Here is a 22,839-nt window from a genome sequence, read left to right as displayed (position 1 = left end):
TAAACCAAACAAATAAGTAAACTAAAAACAAGTGGAGAAACAAATGAAGAATTAGGAAAACATCCAATGTCAATCAACCTCTGGCTTTCACATAAATCTATACACACACACACACCCCTAGAAAATAAAGAACTGTAAAATTATTTACACATCTACAAATCAAACAGTAATGGACACAAAGCTCAGTTAGTAAGTAGAGTTCTTGCCTAGCATGCAAGAAAACCTGAGTATGAACCCTAGTATTGCATAAAACTAGGTGTAGTGATACACACCTGTTATCCCAGAATTTAGGATTTAGAGGTAGGAGGATCAGAACTTCAAAGCCATTGTCAATTATGTAGTAAACTTAAGGCCAGTCTGAGCTACATAGGACCCAGTCTCAAAGAAAGATTTTTTTGGGGGAGGTGGGGTGGGATGGTGGGAGGGAGAAGGCCAATAGCATGGACCTATAGTCCCAGCTACTTTGGGAGGCTGGAATAGTAGGATTATACATTTTAGGTCAGTAGGGGTCAATACAGACAATATAGCAAGATCCCATCTCAATTAAATAAGCATTTAAAAGTAAATACATTGTGAGAGAAAATGCTTTCTATTAATAGGACAAAGCAAGAGGAGAACTCAAAAAGTGCCTGCCATACTGTGCAAGCCTTATCCCCAGAACCAGAACCAGAATAAAGGCAGAAGGAAAGACTAGCTCCACTTCAGAAAGCTGTTTACACACCACACAGGCATGACACACATGTCCACATTCACACACATCATCCATTAGTATGCACACACACACATTTTTTTTTTCTAAAGCTGGCAGCTTGGTGAGCTCTAGGCCAACAAGAAAACTTGTCTCAAAAAACAAGATGTATGCCTCCTGAGGAGTAATACTCATGGCTGTCTTCTGGTTTCCACACGAACATGAACGAACACACAGACACACACACAGACATACACACACACACACACACACACACACACACACGCTCCCACACATAGTCCTTCAAATATGCAAATTCAGTTAATTCATTAGTAATATAATAACCTACCCATACAATAATCTTTTCTAGATAACGAAATTTCTCCTAAGGAGCCTTAGTCATTTACTGTTATCTACAGTCTATCACATATTTTTTTTATCTATTTACTTTTATTTTATTTTTTTAGCGTCTTTTTGTTTTGTTTTTAAGATTTATTTATTGATTTTATGTATATGAGTACACTGTCGCTGTCTTTAGACACATCAGAAGAGGGCATCAGATCGCATTAGAGATGGTTGTAAGCCACCATGTGGTTGCTGGGAATTGAACTCGGGACCTCTGGAAGAGCAGTCAGTGCTCTTAATTGCTGAGCCATCTCTCCAGCCCCTATCTATTTACTTTTAAAACGTAACTTTAGTCAATTTAAAAACACTTTTAAAGACTTAAAGAAAAATAAAAAAGTACTTCTAAGTTATTTGACCAATAGAATTTATTTTTAAAAAAATGAAAAACAAGGAAGAGAGGGGAGAGAGAAGGAAGGAGAGACTAGAAAAGAAATGAAAGGGAGAAAGGAAGGGAGAGGAAAAGAGGTCAGATAATGTAGTTATACAATGCAAATGACCTGGAAGCATGAAAAAGTGATCAGCAGCCATTTCTACCAACTCACCGAAATATAGGGGTGTGGCCAGGCTTTGGTTTGCTCCAGGTAAAGGGTGAAGGAACTGAAAGAAATTGGTCACCAGATGAATCTTTCTTTAAAGGATACTGAGATCCAAGGCCATCATCTACTGATGTCTCCCGGGAAGGGGATAAGTTCCCTTGATCATCTGAACAGATCTCTAATTTTCCTGGTAGTATGGCAGCTTGATCTTCAGAAGTCTTCCTTGTTTTCAAAGGGATGTCAGTCTCTACACAGTACTGAAATGGAAACGGTGCAGGGCTGAGGCCTGATCCAGTGTGGACAGGAGCAGTGAGCCAGGTATCTTCTGTTACACTTCCTCTAGGAGAGTGACCAGGGGATGGAACAGGCGAGTGATGGGGTGAAAGGGAACCAGCATAACATACTTCAGCACTGGAGTGCCGTCGTTTACCACAGGGAGAAGTGGGCCTTGATGAGGGTCCTGAGGCTGGTCTGGGGCTCAGCCAATTCTCATCAGTGATACTAGATCTAGGAGAGTGGCAAGGAGATTGCCTAGGTGACAAGGAGTGTCCAGATCCATACTGTTGATGCCAGGACTCTTCTCCAGGGCAACCTCCTGGAGAGCCACCTGGAGAAGTCAGAGGTGAACCAAGAGTGAATCGTGCAGCAGCTTCATTCAACTCTGAGTCCACATCATCATAAATGTGGGAGAGAGATTCACAAGAAGATGCATCTGAGAACCAGCTCCTAGAAGAAATGCTGCTGGCAGGACTAGGACTGAGGGAAGATTCCCGGTAGGATGGCTCAAGTGGAAGATAGAGATGATCTCTAGAAGGCCTTTCCAAATATTCCCTTTCTGGGTCATTTATATGTAGGTCATCTTCATGAGCATCTGTTCCTTGATGACAGTTAGGAGAAATGGATGTGATTTGAATACTTGGGCACTCAAAGGGTTTAGGACCACCTAATGGACTATATTTAGATTCAGAAATATCACCAGTTCCTTCATAATTTTTGTAACCTTGGAGCTGAAATGATGGTGACAAAACAGAAGAGTGAGACTGCAGCAGTCCATGATGTGGTAAGCCAAGGGATGAGTTTAAAGTAGATGGAGGTGGATCTACATTAAAGATGTAAATGGATGCACAATCATCTGGTTCAAGATCTATGAAAAAAAAAGAAAAGAAAAAAATCACAACCAAAAAGGTCAATAAAAGAAGAAATTAGAAAATTCAAGTGTATAAATTATTAGATGAAACAGTAGAAACAATCCTGAGGAAAAACATTTGGACATCAAAATGCATGTCATTAGCTTCACAAAAGAGCTGGGCACAGTGATTCTTGTCTGTTAAATGTTAACAACACGCAGGCAGAAGGATTACTAAGAGTTCAATGCCTACATAGTGAGTTTTAAGCCAGCTTTCACTATTTGGTCAAACCATAGCTCAACAACAACAAAGGTTGACTTTTTAAAAATACATTTATTCATTTTTTGCAGATATGAATATATGTTACATAAGGAAATATGTAATTATGCGACCTTCTTTTTCTTTACTTCTACATTTCCAAAAATTATAATCTGAGAATAATGAATGTTTTTTATAGAAGGTATATTTCTGTGTACTCTCTTGCATACACACAAAAATTAAAACCATCTTAGAACTATAAGATAATTGGACTAGCAAGATAGCTTAGTGAATAAAGGTCCTTACAGCCAACCAAAAGGTCTGAGTTCAACCTCTGGGACCCACATGATAGGAGAGAGCCAACTCCTGCACACTGTTGTATGACTCCTATCTGAGCACAGTGGCATGTGCACACTCACATACACACCCTACACCCCCCCCACACACACACAGTGGCATGTGCACACCCTACACCCCCCCCAACAGTAGCATGTGCACCTCCACCCCACAATGGCATGTGCACACTCACACACACACCCTATACCACCCCACACACATAGTAGCATGTGCACACACACCCACATCCCCCCCCTAAAACCTGAATTTAATTAAAGTCTTTAGAGATTTTATTATTTTAATTTTGTGTGTGTCTGCCTGCATTTATATTAACACACCACATGTGTGCAGTTCCCTTGGAAGCCAGAAGGTGGCATAACGTCCCCTAGAACTGGAGTTACAGAAGGCTGTAAGTCACTTTGTGGATGCTAGGAACAGAACCTAGACCCTCTGCAAGAACAGCAGGTGCTTTCAACACAGACTCATCTCTCCAGCCCTAAGGATTTTTTTTTAAGGATAGAAATTGTACTGTATTTGACAATTGCAGTTTAAGACTGAGTGAAGCAGAGCCTTTGAAAAGCGCCTTGGGAGCCAGGTGATGTTGGTGCATACCTATAATCCCAGCACTCAGGAGGTAGGGGCAGGTGAATCTCTATGAGCTTGAGACCAGCCTTGTCTACAGAGTGAGTACAGCCAAGACTACAGACAGGGCTACACAGAGTAACCATATCTCAAAAATACAAGAGTGGGGAGGGAGGAAGGTGGAAATGAGGGAGAGACAGGCGAGACAGAGACACCTTTGGGCTGGGAGGAGATGATGGATAGTTCATACTAGAATTTAGGAGGCAGAAAGATTGACAGTTCTAAACCAGACCAGGTCAGGCTGTGAGTTTGAAGCCCATCTGGGACACACAATGATATTCTGTCTCAAAACCAAACAACTAAAGATGGGATTTTATTAATTTCTGGTAGAGGTATGCTTTGTTGTTATTTGTACTGCCCCACCATTAACATTGACCTGGCCTCTTATTCACATTATTTACTCTCTGTAGGTATTTTCCTTGTAGTAAAATTCAAGATTTCTCTTTTCTTTTAGGAAGGGTATATAATTAACACAGACATCTTCTTCCTCAGTAGTCGTATCATCAAGAATTCACGTCTGCACACAGCAGATCAGGTTACAAAGCCACTAGATGGGGCTGGAGAGGTGGTTCATTAGTAGAGAGCACTGGCTGTTCTTTCCAGGGCCTGGGTTTGATTTGACTCCCAGCACCCATAAAGAAGCTCACAAGTGTCTGAAACTCCAGTCCCAGTGATCCAATGTCCTCTTCCGAGGGCACAAGACATGTATATGGTACACAGACATAATCAGGCAAAACATCGAACACATCAAATTAATTAAAACAAAAAGCGACCAGACACCACTAGATTCTTTACCTAAATAAAAAATAGCTGACTGAGGATATTAAATTATAGTTGATCATTAATCTTCACAAATTTAGACTATTCAATTTACTCCCTCGCTAGGCCTGGTGGCATGCATCTTCTGTTATCCCAGCACTCTAGCTTGTGCTGTGGAATTGAGACTTTAAGGATAGCTTTGGCTACAAAGAAAAACTCTGTCTCAAAATAAATTAAATTAAAATGGATAAAATTAAATAAAACCCACCCCTTGTTTTTTTATATTTAAGCAAGTCCTGCCAGCAACAACTATACTAGCAACTACTATATTCTTTATCATTATACAATCCAATTTTTTTAAAAAACAAATTTTTACTTAAGAATGTACTTTAAAAATCTTGTTTTGAATAAAAATCACCTATGAAAGTTTTTTTTTTGTTTGTTTGTTTGTTTGGTTGGTTTTTCGAGACAGGGTTTCTCTGTATAGCCCTGGCTGTCCTCGAACTCAGAAATCTTCCTGCCTCTACCGCCCGAGTGCTGGGATTAAAGGTGTGCACCACCACGCCCAGCTGAAAGTCTTTATAGTTTCATTCTAATGTAATTATTTTATCAATGTTATTCCAGCAGTTGATTAATGCTGAAATTTGTAACTTCCTCCCAGCAAACTGTAGATAAAAACAAGTAAATACACAAATGGTGTCTTGAGGCTGATAGAAACAGTTCATTGGGTAATAGTGCTTTCTGTACTGGGATGAGAACTTGAATTCAAACCCCTGTGACCCATAAATGAGGGTGGGCATGGCTCCAAGTGTCTGTGACCTTGGCACCGAGGGCTAAGAGGCAGTCAGGTCTCAGGGGTTCCCGGGAGGTGAGTCAGCCTAGCTGAAATGGTGAGCTCCTGGTTCAACGAGAGGCCCTGTGTCAAAACCATAGAACAGTCACAGAGAAACACCTGACCTCCTCCTCTACCCTCCTCATGCACGGGAGCATGAGTGTACCCACACAATGTCTTAAAGTAATACAAAGACATGAACACACACACACACAAAATAGTTTCATCTTTTTCCCCACGTGTCCAGAAGTCCTAACTCTGAGACGATGGCACTCACTCCAACCACACTTTAACAGTCATTGAGATTTTCAACCGTAGACTTCATGATGCTCCAGAACCATTTTGACTAATTTAATTTTTGTAAATGTTCTATCAGCCACCAGAGGGCCCTAGGAAAGCAGACAGTAATCTAGAGAATACAGAGAGCATGTTCACGTCTTTACGAACAGTAAACCAGGGTCTGGCAGAATACAGCCTGTGAGCCCAATCTGTCCTACCACCTGGTTTTTTGTTTTTAAATGACAGCCTACAAGTTAAGAATGGTTTTTAAAAGAAAATTTTATGGATATAATGTGATTCAAATTCTGTGTCTATAAATAAAATTTTATTGGAACTTGGCCACACTCAATTATGTGCTGTCCATGGTCATGTTCCCACAAAGATAGAGAAGAGCAACTGTGAAAAAACACTTTAAGTTCTGCCGCATTGCTGCTCGGGACACAGTAATACAGTTTTGTTGTTTTGTGTTTTTCAGGACTGAACCTAAGGTGTTACAAATACTGGGCAAACAAACATAGTACATCAAGTTCTATATGAAGTCCTCCAACACCTTTTGTTTTTAAAGACAGAGAAATAGGGGAGGGAGTGTCTCACTATGTATCTGTGATTGGTTGGCAAACTGCCATGTACACAAAGCTCGCCTACAACTCTATGTATACCTGCCTTGTGTTGAACTACAGTGATTCTCCTGTCTCTGCCTCATGACTAACAACAGTAATCCCAGGATGTGGATGGCTGAGGCAGGAGAACTACTGAAAGAGTTTGTCAGAGCAAGACTTTGTCTCAAAAACAGAGATGAGAGGGGGGTAAAAAGAGACCCTGTCTCAAAACCAAAATAAGAGCAACAACAATAATCAACTAATCAATCAATTAATAATCAAGCAAGATGGACATAGTAGCACAAGGTCATAATACCAGCACTGGGAAGTTGAGGCAAAAGGTTAAGAATTCTAGATCACCCTTGACTATATACACCTGGCTCCTCAATCCAGCCCTGCTTTCAATTCTTTAGCAAAGCACAGTGACTCATAACTGAAATTCAAGTACTCAATAGACTAAGCAGGAGGACTGGCACAAATTCAAGGCCAGCCTGAGCTACATGGTGAGTTCCAGATCAGTCTGGACTACTATCTCAAAAAGCAAATGCAATGAAAAGAATGACTATGGACTAAGCAATTCTTCTCAATTATGTATTCATGAGAATAAAAATATGTCTATATAAAAACTTAGACACATATGTTTATAATAGCATTATTTGAAATGGCCAAAGGGTTAAAAAAATCAGATAATTCTCAATAGATTAATGGATAACCTAGTAAGGAAGAATAAATAAAACTTATTGTGGTGCTACACAACTGCAATCAACCTACTTAGCAGGCTGAAGCAACACAGTAAACAAGAATCTCTCATTAAGAAAGGAAAGGTGGGGCTGGAGAGATGGCTCAGCGGTTAGGAGCTCTGACTGCTCTTCCGAAGGTCTTGAGTTCAAGTCCCAGCAACCACATGGTGGCTCACAACCAAGCATAATGAGATCTGACTCCTCCTTCTGGAGTATCTGAAGACAACTACAGTGTACTTAGTTATTTTATAATAAATAAATAAATCTTTTTTAGAAAAGAAAAGGAAGGAAGGAAGGAAGGAAGGAAGGAAGGAAGGAAGGAAGGAAAGAAAGGCTACAGCCTGAAAACATTCTAAGTGAAAGACATAGACACAAAGTCACACACCATTATATTATGCCCTTTATAGTACATATGTAGAATAAGCAAATCCAGAATTAGAAAGAAGTGAAGGCTAAACTAAAAAACTAGCTGGATTCAGAGCTTTTTGAATGAGTAACTAACCCTGCTCCTGAATTTCCACACCTACCACTCTTTTTCTTTAGGCAGTAAATGAAATCTTCTGACAAGGAGAAAGAAGGAAGGCTGAGAACCTGGGCAACCATACTGAAAACAGGATGATGAAACCAAGCCATTCTAAAACGTGTATATTGAAACCCTAAGTGCTCTTCTACTCCCTTGGCTCACAGCATACACACTTACACTCTAGGCAATAGACTGGCAGACTTTTCACTTGGGACTCTAATTAGCCAAAGGAAAACGAACTACAGATAATGACCTCAAAGGCAACCTAGTAAGAACCCCTACAAGGAGGCTGCATTAGCAAACATCACTGTGATCACCAAACAATATATCTCGGTGCTTCGTTTTAAGTGATAAGCAGGTAACAACAATCACCAAACAACTGAGAGAAAAGCTTCAAAACTTAAAACAGTCAAAAGCCAGACGTAATGGCACATGCCTCTAATCCCAGCTATCCCAAGGCTGAGGCAGAGGATCTCAAATTTAAGATATAGTATGCTTCAAGCCAGCCTAACCAGCAGAGGAAAACCATGACTCAAAAACAAAAAAAGGAAAAACAAACATACAAGCAGACATTCATTTAAGATTAAACAACAACCAGGTGTGGCAACAGAAGCCTGTAACAATAGAACTAAAGAAGCAGAGGCAAAAGACAGTGGGAGATTGATTCTGTCTCAAGGGTAAAATAGACCACCCAATATCTTCCCCTAGCTTCTGGGCTTGTGCATGCACAAATATATACATACATACATACATACATACATACATACATACATACATACATACAAATAAATAAATAAGAAAAATTGCTGAAAATTACATTACAACTTGAATGCAAACATATTGCAATAAAAAGTAACAAAAAGTAAAGTAATATAGTCCCATCGTTTCATATTAAGCAAAGACAATTCAAATAAGGCATTCAGCCAGGTTTGGTGGCATACACCTGTAATTCCAGAACTCTGGAGGCAAAGCCAAAAGGATCACAGCAAGTTCAACACATGGACTATATAACAAGCTGTAGGTCAGCCAGGGCATACAGATTGAAACCCTGCCTCAAAAAACAAAAAAAACAAAAACAAAAACCAAGCTGGGCATAAAGGCATATACCTTTAATCCCAGCACTCCGAAAGCAGAGGTGGGTGGGTCTCTGAGTTTGAGCCCAAGCTGGTCTAAGGAATAAGTTCCAGGATAGCCAGGACCACACAGAGAAAGCCTGTCTTGGAAGAAAAAAAAAAAAAAAAAATTAAAAACAGGCAGGGCTAGGGTGATAACTGAATGATCAGGAAAAAAAAAAAAAAAAAAAAACACTAGAGTTACAGAGGTTTCAAGCCATTATGTGGGTGCTAGGAACCAAACCTGGGTCCTCTTCAGGGGCAACAAGTACTCTTAAAATGCTGAACCATCTCTCAAATCCTCCCTTTCACCCTGTAATTTTCTTTTTCTTTTTTCTTTTAAAGAGTTATTTCTTTATGTATATTTATACTCTATTCAAATGTATGCCTGCATGACAGAAGAATACATCAGACAAGAGGAAATCAGATCCCATTACAGATGGTATTGAGTCACCATGTGGTTGATGGGAATTGAACTCAGGACCTCTGAATAAGCAGTCAATGCTCTTAACCACTGAGCCATCTCTTCAACCTCCCTCCACTTTAAAAAAAAAAGGTTAATCAATTAATTTAATTAGGGGTACTAAAGGCAGAAATGAGGTATTATTTAAAGGAGCATGGTCAGGTTAACAGTAGTGACTTTAGCTTAAGAAGAGGTAAGGTCATGCCGGGCGTGGTGGTGCACACCTTTAATCACAGCACTTGGGAGGCAGAGGCAGGTGGATTTCTGAGTTCGAGGCCAGCCTGGTCTACAAAGTGAGTTCCAGGACAGCCAGGGCTACACAGAGAAACCCTGTCTCAGGAAAAAAAAAAAAAAAAGGAGGTATAAGTATAGGTATAGATTTTTGAGACAGGGTTTCTCTGTGTAGTCTTGGCTGTCCTAGAACCAGCTCTGTAGACCAGCTAGTCTCAAACCACCTGCCTCTGGGATCAAAGTTGTGTACCACCAAAACCTGGCCATACAATATTATTTTCTAAAATAAGCATTTTTCCTATCCTGTCACTTTTTTTCAATAATTTATTTATTTTTATTCACTTTATATCCTGATCACAACCCCCTCACAAATCCCCTATCCTATCATCTTAAAGAGCTTGATGGGCTTTGTAGAGAAACCCAGTCTTAAAAAACAAAAAGCAGGGCTGGATAGATGGCTCAATGGTTAAGAGAACTGACTGCTCTTCCAGAGGTTCTGAGTTCAAATCCCATCAACCACATGGTGGCTAACAACCATCTGTAATTTGATCTGATGCTCTCTTCTGGTGTGTCTGAAGACAGCTACAGTGTGCCTAAAATAAATGAATGAATGAATGAATGAGTACAAAAAAAACTAAAATTAATGCAACTTCAGAGCTCATATAATTCTATCCATTCTAAATTATGATAAAGAGTATTATAATTAAACCCATGCCTAACACTGCCTGGATGACCTGGAACCAGAGAAAAGCCCAGAGACCCTGGACAGAACCAACACAGCTGCCTCCCTCCCCCCGCCCCGGCCCAATCAATAATGATGTTCTGCTATACTAACAGAGACTGCCTCTGCCAGCTGATGGGAATGTATGCAGAGACCCACAGCCCAGGTTAAAGATCTCCTGTGGGTCCTTCCCCTTGGAGTTTAGGGAACCCCATAGAAGAGGGGAGGAGAAATTGTGAGAGCCAGAGAGGTCAAGGACACTGGGAGAACAAAGCCTGCAGAATCAACTAAGAAGAGCTATGGGGGGGGGGGGGGGGGGGTACGTGAGCCTGGGGAAAGGGAAGATGGAGGGAAACTGGGAGAAGTGGAAGGAGAAAGCTGGGGTCCGGATGATTGTATGAAAAAAAATAAGCAAAAATTAAATGAAAAAAATAAAGCTGGTAAAAATTTCACTCCAAATACACACACACACCCCGTCTGCCTGCCTGCACCTCTGCCCCACTCCCTACCCTACCTACTAGACAGGGTTTCTCTGTGTAGTACTGGTTGTCTGAGAACTCACTCTGTAGTGGCTGGCCCCAAACTCTGAAATCCACCTGCTTCTGGCTCCCAAGTGATGGGATCAAGTGCATGCCACCACTGCCTAGCTAAGAAAAACAAAAGTCTAAAGCACTAACCAAATAAATAAACAAACAAACAAACAAACAAATAAATAAAAGGCAAAGGTTTGACAAAGGATCTGACATTAAAAACCAAGCTAACCTAGACTTAACATAAAACTAAGGTCAGACTCAAACTCACAGCAGTGACCCTGGCCTAGCTTCTCAAATACTAGAATTGCAGAAATAAAGTCATCAATCACACTTGGCTGAGATATATATTTTACATGCAGAGCTCTTACCTGCTGCAAAAAGCAAGACATATGGAAACTCTACATTTTATGAGAAATGAAACTTTTTAAGTTACTTAAGAATGCCTGGGATTTTCAGGCTTTCATTGAATTACAGTCCTTTTCACACACAAATACCAATGTGTCAACTAAAACTTTCCAAACAAATTTCAGGTAATGGTAAGTTATCAATTCATGGGCTATCTATCTTACTTTTAAATCTTATAGCTCCAGTTGTCTCTCTTGCCAAAAGCTTGCCAACTACAAGCACGCAGGAAAGTTGTGTGATATAAATATATACACAGAAAAAAAGCTTGCTCTTGTTTGTCTCTTTTAAGTCTCCCTGAATAAAATTTACTCCTCGGTTACTTGAACCTCATATGGCATGTCTGGGCAAATTTGATGACTTGGATTCAGTTTTAGAAGCCAGGCTTACTGCCAAGACTACTGTGTCTATTCTCCTTACCCACCAAGATAGCTTTAAACACCTTCCTTATTCATGTTACTGCTGTGACCAAAGTACAGCATACTATCAAATAGGGCTCAACCTGCTCAGGTTTCCTACCTCTTAGGAGTAATGTGATTGCCCTCACAGCATTATAGCTTCCTTAGCCCCATCCTTACCTATCCTTTAAAAAGGTTTTGTTTAAAAAATTAGCATTTAAAAAAAGTTTTTGTTTCATAGATGGAACTATAACCGGTATTATATCATTCCCTAGATTGTCAAGGTCCCAGGATTAACCATACTTTTCTGTCTGTCTGTCTGTCTGTCTGTCTCTCTCTCTCTCCAATTAACTTTTTTTTTTTTTTTTTTTTTTTTTTTTTGGTTTTTCGAGACAGGGTTTCTCTGTGTAGCCCTGGCTGTCCAGGAACTCACTTTGTAGACCAGGCTGGCCTCGAACTCAGAAATCCGCCTGCCTCTGCCTCCCAAGTGCTGGGGATATGTGCATACATTGGTGTGTGTGTACATACACTTGTGTGAAGGTATTATCTGTGCATACATTGGTGTGTGTGTACATACACTGTGTGAAGGTATTATATGTGCATACATTGGTGTGTGTGTGTGTACATACACTGTGTGAAGGTATTATATGTGCATACATTGGTGTGTGTGTACATACACTGTGTGAAGGTATTATCTGTGCATACATTGGTGTGTGTGTACAGACACTTGTGTGAAGGTATTATATGTGCATACATTGGTGTGTGTGTACAGACACTTGTGTGAAGGTATTATATGTGCATACATTGGTGTGTGTGTACAGACACTTGTGTGAAGGTATTATCTGTGCATACATTGGTGTGTGTGTACAGACACTTGTGTGAAGGTATTATATGTGCATACATTGGTGTGTGTGTATAGACACTTGTGTGAAGGTATTATATGTGCATACATTGGTGTGTGTGTACAGACACTTGTGTGAAGGTGCCCTTGAGGGCCAGAGAGGATGTTGATTACCCACAGAGCTAAAGTCACAGGTCGTTACAAACTGTCCATTATGGGATCAAACTCCAGTCTTCTGCAAAAGCAGCAAGCACTCTAAATCACTAAGCCAATCTATTCTAGTCCGGAACATCAGCTTTTATAGCTGAAGAAAAGCAAGCAGTATAATTTCTCTCCAAAAATGTCCTTATGCTTAGACTTAACTGGAAAAAAAATAAAGTAAAGCAAACCTCAAAAGCCAGAGTTTGGACTATGCCTGCCATAAAAATAACAATGAGTTTAGGGATATTTTACGGATGCTGCTGAAATGTAAATCATAACAGTAAGTAGATTCTAGGCTAGGGATACCGTTTAGTTAGTAGAGAATACATACTAACTTGCATGCAAGAGGCTCTGGGTTCTATCTCCAGTAAACTAAGTGTGGTAGCACACACCTGTAACCTCAACACTCTACAAAGAAGAATCAGAAGTTCAAGATTATCTTCAGTATAGAAATTCAAGATCATCTAAGAATACATGAGATCCTGTCTCAAGAAAAACAAAACAAAAACCATTAAAGTTGGTTCTGATGTACCCAGGCTAGCCTTGAACTTGATATGTAGCTAAGACTGGCCTTGTACTCTTGATTCTCTTGCTTTCACCTCCCAAGTGCTGGGATAACAAGTGTACACTACTCTGCATGCCACCCTTGACTACTTATGCAACACAAGTTTTAAATTTCTGTGTTATTCTATAAAAGACTAGAGTATAACCTTACTAATATTTCAGAATACTCACCCAAATATCTCTTTTGTATTAGCAAATAATTAGACCTTACTAAGTATACAAATAACAAAGCTTATAGTTCTATTTCTGTGTGTGCTGTGGTGGTGCATTGCCTATAATACCAACATTTGGGAAGCTGAGGCAGGGTTAAGAACCGAAGGACAGGGCTGGTGAGATAGCTCAGTGGTTAAGTGCACTGACTGCTCTTCCAAAGGTCCTGAGTTCAAATCCCAGCAACCACATGGTGGCTCACAACCACCCGTAATGAGATCTGATGCCCTCTTCTGGTGTGTCTGAAGACAGCTGCAGTGTACATACATATAATAAGAAATAAATAAGTCTTAAAAAAAAAAAAAGAACTGAAGGACAAAACTGGATGTGGTGGCCTTTAATCCCAGCACTGGGGAAGTAGAGATCTCAAAGCAGATCCTTGAGGTCCATCCTAACCTGGTCTACAGAGCAAGTTCCAGAAGAGTCACACAGAAAGCCTATTTCAAACCAAAACAGAACAACAAAGAATTGGAGTCTGGGCTACATAGATTTGCTTCAAAAGATAAAAAAAATAATGGAACACCAGTATCCAGCTTTGTTTCCTGTGAAACAATATAACCAGCAGTCACCTCGGACTACCACAGTTAACCTTCCCTGTTATAATGAACAGTATCCTCTCAAACCATGAACCAAAGTAAATTCTCCTTACCCAAATTAGAGTCTTTTTGAGTATTTGGTCACAATGAAGAAATTTCCTTTTAAGTAGAGTCTCAGCAACTCTTAATTCTGCTTAAAATTTCTGAGATACTGCTTGTGGTTATTTGGGAAAGGAATGAAGTTGGTTTTGTTTTTTTGTTTCTTTTTTTTGGGGGGAGGGGGGTTCCAGACAAGGTTTCTCTGTGTAGCCCTGGCTATCCTGAAACTCACTCTGTAGACCAGACTGGCCTCAAACTCAGAGATCTGCCTGCCTCTGCCTCCCAAGTGCTGGGACAAAAAAAAAAAAAAGGCTTACGCCACCACTGCCTGGCAGGAATGAAGATTCTTTTCACAACCACTTATCCAGAAGCCTCAAGACAATCAATGCTGGGGCAGGCTCTAACTCCTACAGAGAAGCAGCAAGTAATGTAGACTGCTCTAAAATTAACACAAAGTGGAGCCTTTCTACCTTTTAACTGCCAAGAAAGTCACTATTTTGGGGATCCTAACTATTCTTGCTATAAAATACTTTACAGTACAATTTTCACCTCCTTCTGGAGGGCTAGAGCTAAAGGAAGAAAGCTCTCTGAAGACGGGAACAATTTTAAATTGTATGGCAGACTGAAGTAAAATCAGCAGCAGTACCATTAGAAATAGAAATTAAAAACAAAAAACAAAGATTACAATATTGACAAGCAAATCAAACTAACAAACAAAAATCACACACAAAACCAAGGCCCAGTTCCAAAACAGCAGGATGAAAACAAATGCATGCAGGCCAGCGCAGCAAGTTAGGGTGTCTGCCTCCACAGTCCGAGTCAACCCCTGGAGCTCACAGAGTTGGAAGGAGAGCACTGACCCTTTCAAGCTGTCCTCAAACCTCTACTCAAAAGCTGTGGCAGGGGGCTGGAGAGATGGCTCAGCGGTTAAGAGCACTGACTGCTCTTCCAGAGGTCCTGAGTTCAATTCCCAGTAACCACATGGTGACTCACAACCATCTGTAATGGGATCTGATGCCCTCTTCTTGGGTATCTGAAGACAGCTACACTGTACTCATATACATGTAATAAATAAATTTTAAAAATTATTTTAAAAAAAGTTGTAGCAGTGTATGCACACACAAAATAAATATTAAAAAAAGAAGAAAAATCCAAAAATGAGCACAGGTTTTTGTTTTGCTTTAAATTCTTTTTAAAATTATGATATGTATATATGTATGTATGATGCATCAATACAGACATGAAGGTCAGAAGGTAACTTTGGGAATTGGTTCTTTCCTTACATCTTTACATGGAGTTCAGAGATTAAACTCAGGTCACCAGGCCTTCATAGCAAGCATTTTGACTGCCATGATATTTTGCCAATCCTGGTATTTGGAGACAGAATCTCAGGTAGCCCAGGATGACCTCAAATGTTTTATCTAGTAATTACAGGCCAACTTTGAACTCCTGATCTTCCTGCCTCTACTATTCAAGTGCTAGGATTAATACCTATAATCACATTAGATCAGTGTTAGTTAGTTACTTAGAGACAGAGTTTCTCTGTGTAGTTCTGGCTGTCCTATAGACCAGGCTGTCCTTGAACTCAAACTCAAGAGATCTGCTTGCCTTTGCCTCCTGAGTGTTGGGATTAAAGCAGCAATGCTGCCATTGCCCAGCTAGATCAATGTTTTTAACAAAACACTTATCACTTTTCTTTCTGACTGGATTTTTTCCTCATACTTACTAAAATACACTTATTCACTTCTCTCTATCACATAACTTTGCTAGTATCCCTAGAAGCACCCTTTAATCCATACCAAGAAAAGTGTGAAACAAACAGAATGTTAACAGTGCATAATGGTCTATACCTGTAATATCTCAGCATTGGAGAGGTAGCGGTAGAAGGATAAGGAATTTAAGATTCTCCTCGGCTATACCAAGAGTTCTAGGCAAGTTTGGGTTACATGAGATCCTAGCTCAAAAAATAATAATAAAAAAAAGTAAATAAAAAGCCAACTAAGCCTGGTGATATACTCCTTTAATTAAGCACTTGAGGAGCAAAGGCAGGAGGAGAAGTTCTGTGAGTTTCAGGCTGTCCTGGTCTACACAGTGAGATTTTATGTCTCAAGAAAACTAACCAAAAAAAGCCAAGCATAATGGTGCATGCTTGTAATTCCTGTACTTGGGAGGTGGAGGTAGCATGTCAGGAGTTCAAGGCCAGTTTTGGCTATATAACCCAGCCTGGCATACACAACACCCTACCTCAAAATAAAATGAATACATACATACTACTATTCTTCCAAGTAAACAATGAAATGCAAATCACTGACTCAATCACTCAATGCATACTTTCACTACAGAAAAATCTAGGTATGAAAATACAGATTAGCAGCAATTAAATTCTCCTCTATGATACCTAGTAAGTGACCTGTACAAACATTACAGAAGATCTTAACAAGCAACTTCCCTTTTTTATCCTGACCAAATTATCAAACCATATTTGTATGATTATTTAATCAATCTCCTTTCAAACCTTACTGAGTCAACAACTCTAAAACTAGAACAAAAGAGGAAAAGAATTTAAAAGCAAAAGAATACAAGTATTTATACAGAGGTAAGAAACACTGAAAAGAGTAAAGACTAAATCAAAACAGGACTGGCCAAAAGGCTTAGCAGGTTAAGACATTGCTTATCAAGCCCGAAAACCTGATTTCCAACCCTGAAACCCACATGTTGGAAGGAGAGAACTAATGCTCTCAAATTGTTCTCTGATCTCCAAGTGGACCACACACAGACATGCACACAGACACACAGACACACAAAATAGGTAAATAGAGCAAGAATTGTATTTGTGTACATAGGGTTTATGTAGCCCTGATTGTCCTAGAACTACACTATGGAGAACAGGCTGGCTTTGAACTCACAGAGATTCTCCTTCTTCTGCCTTCCAAATGCTGGGGTGCATGCCAGTGTGCCCACCACTAAGAAAATAAAAAATAAAAAATAAAAATAAATAAAAATAAAAAAAGATAATGAAATTGGGGCTAGAAGGATGGCTCAGTAATTAAAAGCACTGACTGCTCTTCCAGAGGTCCTGGATGAAATTCCCAGTATCCACATGGTGGACCTAGAGAGATAGCTTGGTAGTTAAGAGCACCAACTGCTCTTCCAGAAGACCCAACCCTCTATAACTCCAATATCTGGTACCCTCACACAGACATGCATACATGCAGGCAAAACACAATTTAAAAATAAGTAAATTATTAGGAAAAAAAAAGACTCTGCCTCAAATATATAAAAGCAAAACAAAACAAAACAAACAAACAAACAAAAACCAGCCTGGGGTTGGTGGCGCACGCCTTTAACCCCAGTACTTGGGAGGCAGAGGCAGGCGGATTTCTCAGTTTGAGGCCAGCCTGGTCTACAGAGTGAGTTCCAGGACAGCCAGGGCTACACAGAGAAACCGTGTCTCAAAAACAAACAAACAAACAAACAAACAAACAAAAAACCCCTGGGACATAAGAAGATAATTTATCAAAGAATAAATTATATTGAACATATATAATCAGCACTAGACGACACTGAGCACTAGACAATATAGCTAGAAAAAAATCCTCAAGTTTACACATGAAAAACCTGTGCCTAGGTGTAGCTGAAGCAGGAAAACTACCATGAGTTCGGGAGTAGGAAACTTTATCTTTATCAAAAAAAAAAGTATATTCAGTATTTGCTGAGGATATATAAAGTAAATGTATTGCAAAAAAAATACATTATAAAACAAAAGTATTTCTGCTCTTCAAAAAACAATAATAGATAAGATACTATACATAATGTTGCATGCCTTTCTTTTGGTGATTCTCATTGTAAACTAGAAAACATTTAACAAATTTTGGGGCTGGAAGGATGGATAGCTCAGCAATTATGAGGACCCACAATGGGTAGCTCTCAACTGTCTCTCACTGCAGTGAGGTAGGAGGTTGAGACAGGAGGACTGTTACAGCTAGCCAGCCACCAGCATAGCTTCAGGGTCAGTGAAAGATCTTGTCTTCAAGGGAATATGGCAGAGAATGATAAAGCAGAACACTGCACTTCCTCCTCAGACCTGTGTGTGTGTGTGCGCGCGCGCACACACACGCGCACACACACACACACACACACACACACACACACACACAAAGTGAGTGAGTTCTAACCTATGTTTTGTGGAACACTGTCTTAAGTAAACAAATTGAAATTGAAAGCTAGGCATATGTAAGCCATGCCTATAATGGCAGCATTTGAGAAGTAAAAGGATCACATTCGATGGTTCCAACTAAAATCCAAGGTCACCCTCTAGTACACAGTGAGAAGAGAACAGCTAGGAATACATAATATATGAAGACCTTGTCTGAATAAATCAATCAATAAATAGGATAAGGAGAGAGTTCAGTAGATAAAGTGTTAGGACCTAAGTTTGATTCCCAGAGGCTATATAAAAATGCTGGATGTGGCAGTACAGGTTTGTAATGGCAGCACCGGGGAGGCAGAGACAGGAAGATCCCCAGGGCTCACTAGACAACTACATCTGGCCTAAATAGAAAGCTCCGGGCCAATGAAGACACTGCCTTAAAAATGAAGAGACTGGCAGCTTTACCCAGGATGACACCCGAAGATGAGCTGTAACTTACACACTATGTGTTCACACACACAGAAAACTGAATTGCCAGATCATGATTATCTTAACAGCAAACTAAAGAGAGAGATGTAAACAGAACACCAGAGTATTGGAAGCTGCTCTTTATAATAATGGAATGCACTATACATAGGTGAGTTTCATTGTTTATTGTGTTTGGTTTTTTGAGCATGGTCTCACCACATAGTTCTGGAATGTCCTACATAAATCATATTGGCCTCAAACTTGTGGTCTGCCTGCCTCTACTTCCTCTGAAGTATAGATTAGAAACACACAAACACTGGTTATAGTAAATACTTTGTCTGGCACTATATTAATGCTTCTAAAGTTTCTATTTACTGGGGTATATGGTCATTTTGAAGTTAGATACTAAGGAAAAACAAAATAGTTTGTTTTAAAAAAATATATTGACAGGCTATTCTGGAACTCTCTATGTAGACCACCAGTCTGGCACAGAACTCACAGAGATCTCCACCTACCTCTGCTTCCCAAGTACTGGGATTCAAGGTATGTGACACCATTTTTAATTTCCACAAAGAAGTTTTCAAAAATATTTTCAATGCATGGAAACCTCAATGTGCTCTAAGTACTCTCAAACCTTCAGAGAAACATAGAACTAATATAGGCCAAAATTTCCAAAATCTGCTATTTTGTGGAACTGACCAATCAGCCAAAGAACCAAAACAATGCTAACTACCATGAAAAACGAGTCGTGGTTCAAAACGTAAGTGGTATTTACTCATAAAACCACAACTGTGTTGAATAAAATAGCCGAGTACGGTGTTTTACATCAGTAACCCCAGTAGTCTCAAAGGCTGAAGCAGGAGGCGTATCTCCATTCTGAGGCCAGCCTGGGATACATGGACAGTTCTAAGCTGGCCTGTGATACATACTGAAACATTGTCTCAGTAAAATACAAAAGCATAAAGTTTTACTTTTTCATATGATTTCCACCATAATGGAAAACAAATATCCTTAAGAAAATGACCACTGATTATGGTGGCACATGGCCACCAATACCAGCACTTGGAAGATGAGGCGGCAGACCTGACAGAACTAGACTCTAAAAAAGAAATGATAGAAAAAACAAAAGGTGGGGTTGGGGGGGGGGCGAGAAAACCGCCCAGAACGTTTTAAAGTCGGCTTCTGGCAAAACTGTTCATGCTTATCTTTGGGAATTTCAACTACAAATCCAATTGCAAACTTGTTTTCTACAAATTCACTCAAACAAGTTGTTTTATTTTTTCAATTTCCATAACCTAAGTGCAACTCAATGCCATCAGCTCCATAAACCCCATTTTTCTATTTTATATATAAAATTTATGACAATTTAGTTTGCCGAGTAATAGCTGTTTGAGCTGTGTCTCATCTGTTTCCCAATTTTCATCAGGAGCAGGAGCCTGCATCAGTATACACTACCCAGTGAGTATCCACTAGTATCTTCGACATTAAGGCTGATTAAAATAATGCTAATGGGACTGGAAATGAATACAGTCAACTGGGTTTTTTGTTTTGTTTTGTTTTTTGTTTGTTTGGTTTTGGTTTTTTGAGACAGGGTTTCTCTGTGTAGCCCTGGCTGTCCTGGAACTCACTCTGAAATCCGCCTGCCTCGGCCTCCCGAGTGCTGGGATTAAAGGCGTGCGTCACCACGCCCCGGCTCTACAGTCAACTCTTAACTTTATATTTATTACGTTGAAAACAGTATACGAAGGCTGAAAAGGAACTAAAAGGTATTGTACCACCTAGAGATTCAATGCAACGCTGAGAAAACAATGTATTAGCCCTCACAATACTATGAAAAAATTTAAATAATTCACTTAATACTGGAAAGAATAAACATGAATACTCTTATCCATCTTCTTTTTCTAAGTTCTCTTGCATATGTAATAGGGAAGCTGAACTTAACGAACCACACTATTCCAAACCAGGTCACAGGAGAGAGTTAAGTCCCCAGTCATCATCCTGTTTCTATTTACTGACTGGTTTGACCCGCAAGCATTATGGTGTCCAGCTTTCCCAACTTATCTTTTAAAACATCTTCTGAGAAGAGCTTTTTTTTTTAAAATTATTAAAAAATGCCTTCTAGAACATTCTAGGAGAACTGTAATTTTAAAAGGCAACGTATCTTGTTTTTTTGTTTTTGTTTTTTAATCTCCAGAAACACTTTGCCCAAGCAAAACAACCCAGTTTTCAGAAAGGTCCGTTATAGTATACTTGAAACTAAGCGTGGATGGAATATAAATTTACACAAGTGGACACTAACTCGAACTCGCTCTTCTAGCAAAGTAGATTTTTTTTTAAAGTGGAATTTGAAAACACGCATCTTTCAAATAAAGAATTTTACAACTAGCCTAAAGACAGCGAAGTGCGCTTACACTTCTCGGAGACATTTCCTCTGCACCACGCTGGCACAGCTACGACAACCAGAAACCTCTTGGGGCTTTGGCCCCAACAACCTCTGCCTCCAAAGCCCGGGCGTCCGCCGGCCACTGGCCTCTCGGAGTCGAGTTCCCTACTAGTTCGCTCGCAGCCAAGACACTTCCACGTCGCCCCGAACCACACGCCTCCTTCTCCTCCTCAAATTAAATCGGGCTTTCCTCGCCACCCGCACGCACCAGGGGGACCGAGGGGAAGGCGAGCTGGCGGGAGCGCGGCGAGGGCACGCTCCACAGTCCCGGCCGGCCCGGCACCCACCTGCAGGCCGCGAGACCTGGGACACCGGCGCTGGTGCCCCGTCCTCGCCGAAGACGAGTTTGAAGTCGAGCTCGTCGTGGGCGCCACAGTTTGCAGTAGTCATCGGCGTGGCCCGGGGTGCAGCGCCTCCTCCTCAGGCGGCCGCGGCGGCTCCTCAGCGCCGCTTCATGCTGGGCCGCGCCGGCCAGGAGGTCGCGGCTCCACTGCAAACTTTCCGGGCGGGGCCCGCGAGGCCGAGCGTTCCGTTCCGACCTAGAAAGCTGGCCGAGCGCCCCGCCGCACCGGGAGCCGTCACCGCCGCCGGTCGAGGGTGCAGAAAAGCCACGGTCGCCTCAACCAAGGCTCCCCGCCCCCCACCCCCACAGTCGCCGCCACTGCCGCCACCGCCGCCGGCGCGCTCCCGCGCCCTGCAGCGCGCCCAGCCCCGCCCCTCGCCGCGCTCCCGCCCGACGGGGCAGCCCATAGGCCGCTGGCCCCGCTGACAGCCACGGGCCCCGCCTCCTCACCGACCTATCGCGTGAGTCCTCTGCGAGGAGGAAGTCACGTGAGCAAGAAGCGCCAGAGCCCTGCTCCCTCTCGGAAGTTGTAGTTAAAACTCTCTTTCTTCCGCAGTTTCTAAACCAAGACCAGGGTAGGGCCAATAGCGCTGTCTAATTAGATTGGGAACCCACGTAGGCCAATTGGAGACTATCTTTTTCCCCCTCATCGGGCGGAGCTCATGTCGAGGAAGTGGGTAGCAGAGCGCCAGGGTTATAGGTGTCCGGATATTTGGCCCCACAGAGGTACTTTTCACTTATAGCTGAGTTTAGAGTGGATACGTTCGTTAGACCACCTCAAAAGTTACCACTCATCCCCCGCATCCCTCCATACCAACTTCGATGGCGTAACTTGGAGAGGGCCAGGGATTGGTTCGAACTTTTGGGTAGGTTAGGGTGGAGCCGAAGAAAACCTTGCGAGACAAGTCTGGAGTCGATTCAGAGCCACCCTTCTGGGGTGGGGCCCCGTCTCAGTGGCTGTGCCTTTGTCCCCTCAAGCCGGCCCGGAGAGGATGCCATGCATTCTAGCTAGGCCTCACCTAAATCAGAGGGACCAGGTCTGGTCCTTGACGGAAGTTGAGCAGACACAGAGAAAAGTACCCTTCTTGGCCTCTGCATCTTAGTACATAACCGTGAGACTAAGGCATTGTGACACCCGAGCAAGGAAAGCCCACATATAGGAAGTGACGCTGTCAAAAAGAACCGGCTTTCAATCTTGGTTTCACCTCAAAGAGTCTGCCTTCCCCGGTGAGACATGAGATGGCCCAAGACACCATCCCTTGGAGTCTGGGGACTCAGTCTTGTTTACTTAGCGCATGATTAAGAGAAGGAGTTGGGAGAAGCCAGTGACCACCTCCTCCACGACAGCAAGTCTGATACTACTCACAAAAGCCCCTGGGAGAATGGAGCAAGCACAAGCT

General features: G+C 41.3%; 1 protein-coding gene across 4 annotated transcripts in view; it reads right to left on the bottom strand.

Annotated features, from left to right (window-relative positions):
- The window catches only part of Nfatc3 (nuclear factor of activated T cells, cytoplasmic, calcineurin dependent 3), a 71,720-nt gene extending 49,161 nt beyond the window's left edge, over positions 1-22,559 (bottom strand). For 2 of the 4 annotated variants that reach the window (NM_001368796.1, NM_010901.3), the window contains exons 1-2: positions 21,384-21,787; positions 1,636-2,773 (exon numbers count right to left, since the gene is read on the bottom strand). In NM_001368796.1, the coding sequence (NP_001355725.1) occupies positions 1,636-2,773; positions 21,384-21,486 (1,241 nt within the window). In that variant the 5' untranslated portion in view covers positions 21,487-21,787. Of the gene's footprint in view, positions 1-1,635; positions 2,774-21,383; positions 21,822-22,458 lie in introns of those variants that run through there. The other 2 variants (NM_001368797.1, XM_006530754.4) reach the window with 2 other exon arrangements.
- Positions 22,560-22,839: the final 280 nt, after the last annotated feature.

Source organism: Mus musculus, chromosome 8 (assembly GCF_000001635.26).
Source record: "Mus musculus strain C57BL/6J chromosome 8, GRCm38.p6 C57BL/6J".
Classification (NCBI taxonomy): Eukaryota; Metazoa; Chordata; class Mammalia; order Rodentia; family Muridae; genus Mus; species Mus musculus.
This window is presented reverse-complemented; position numbering and strand designations above follow the sequence as displayed.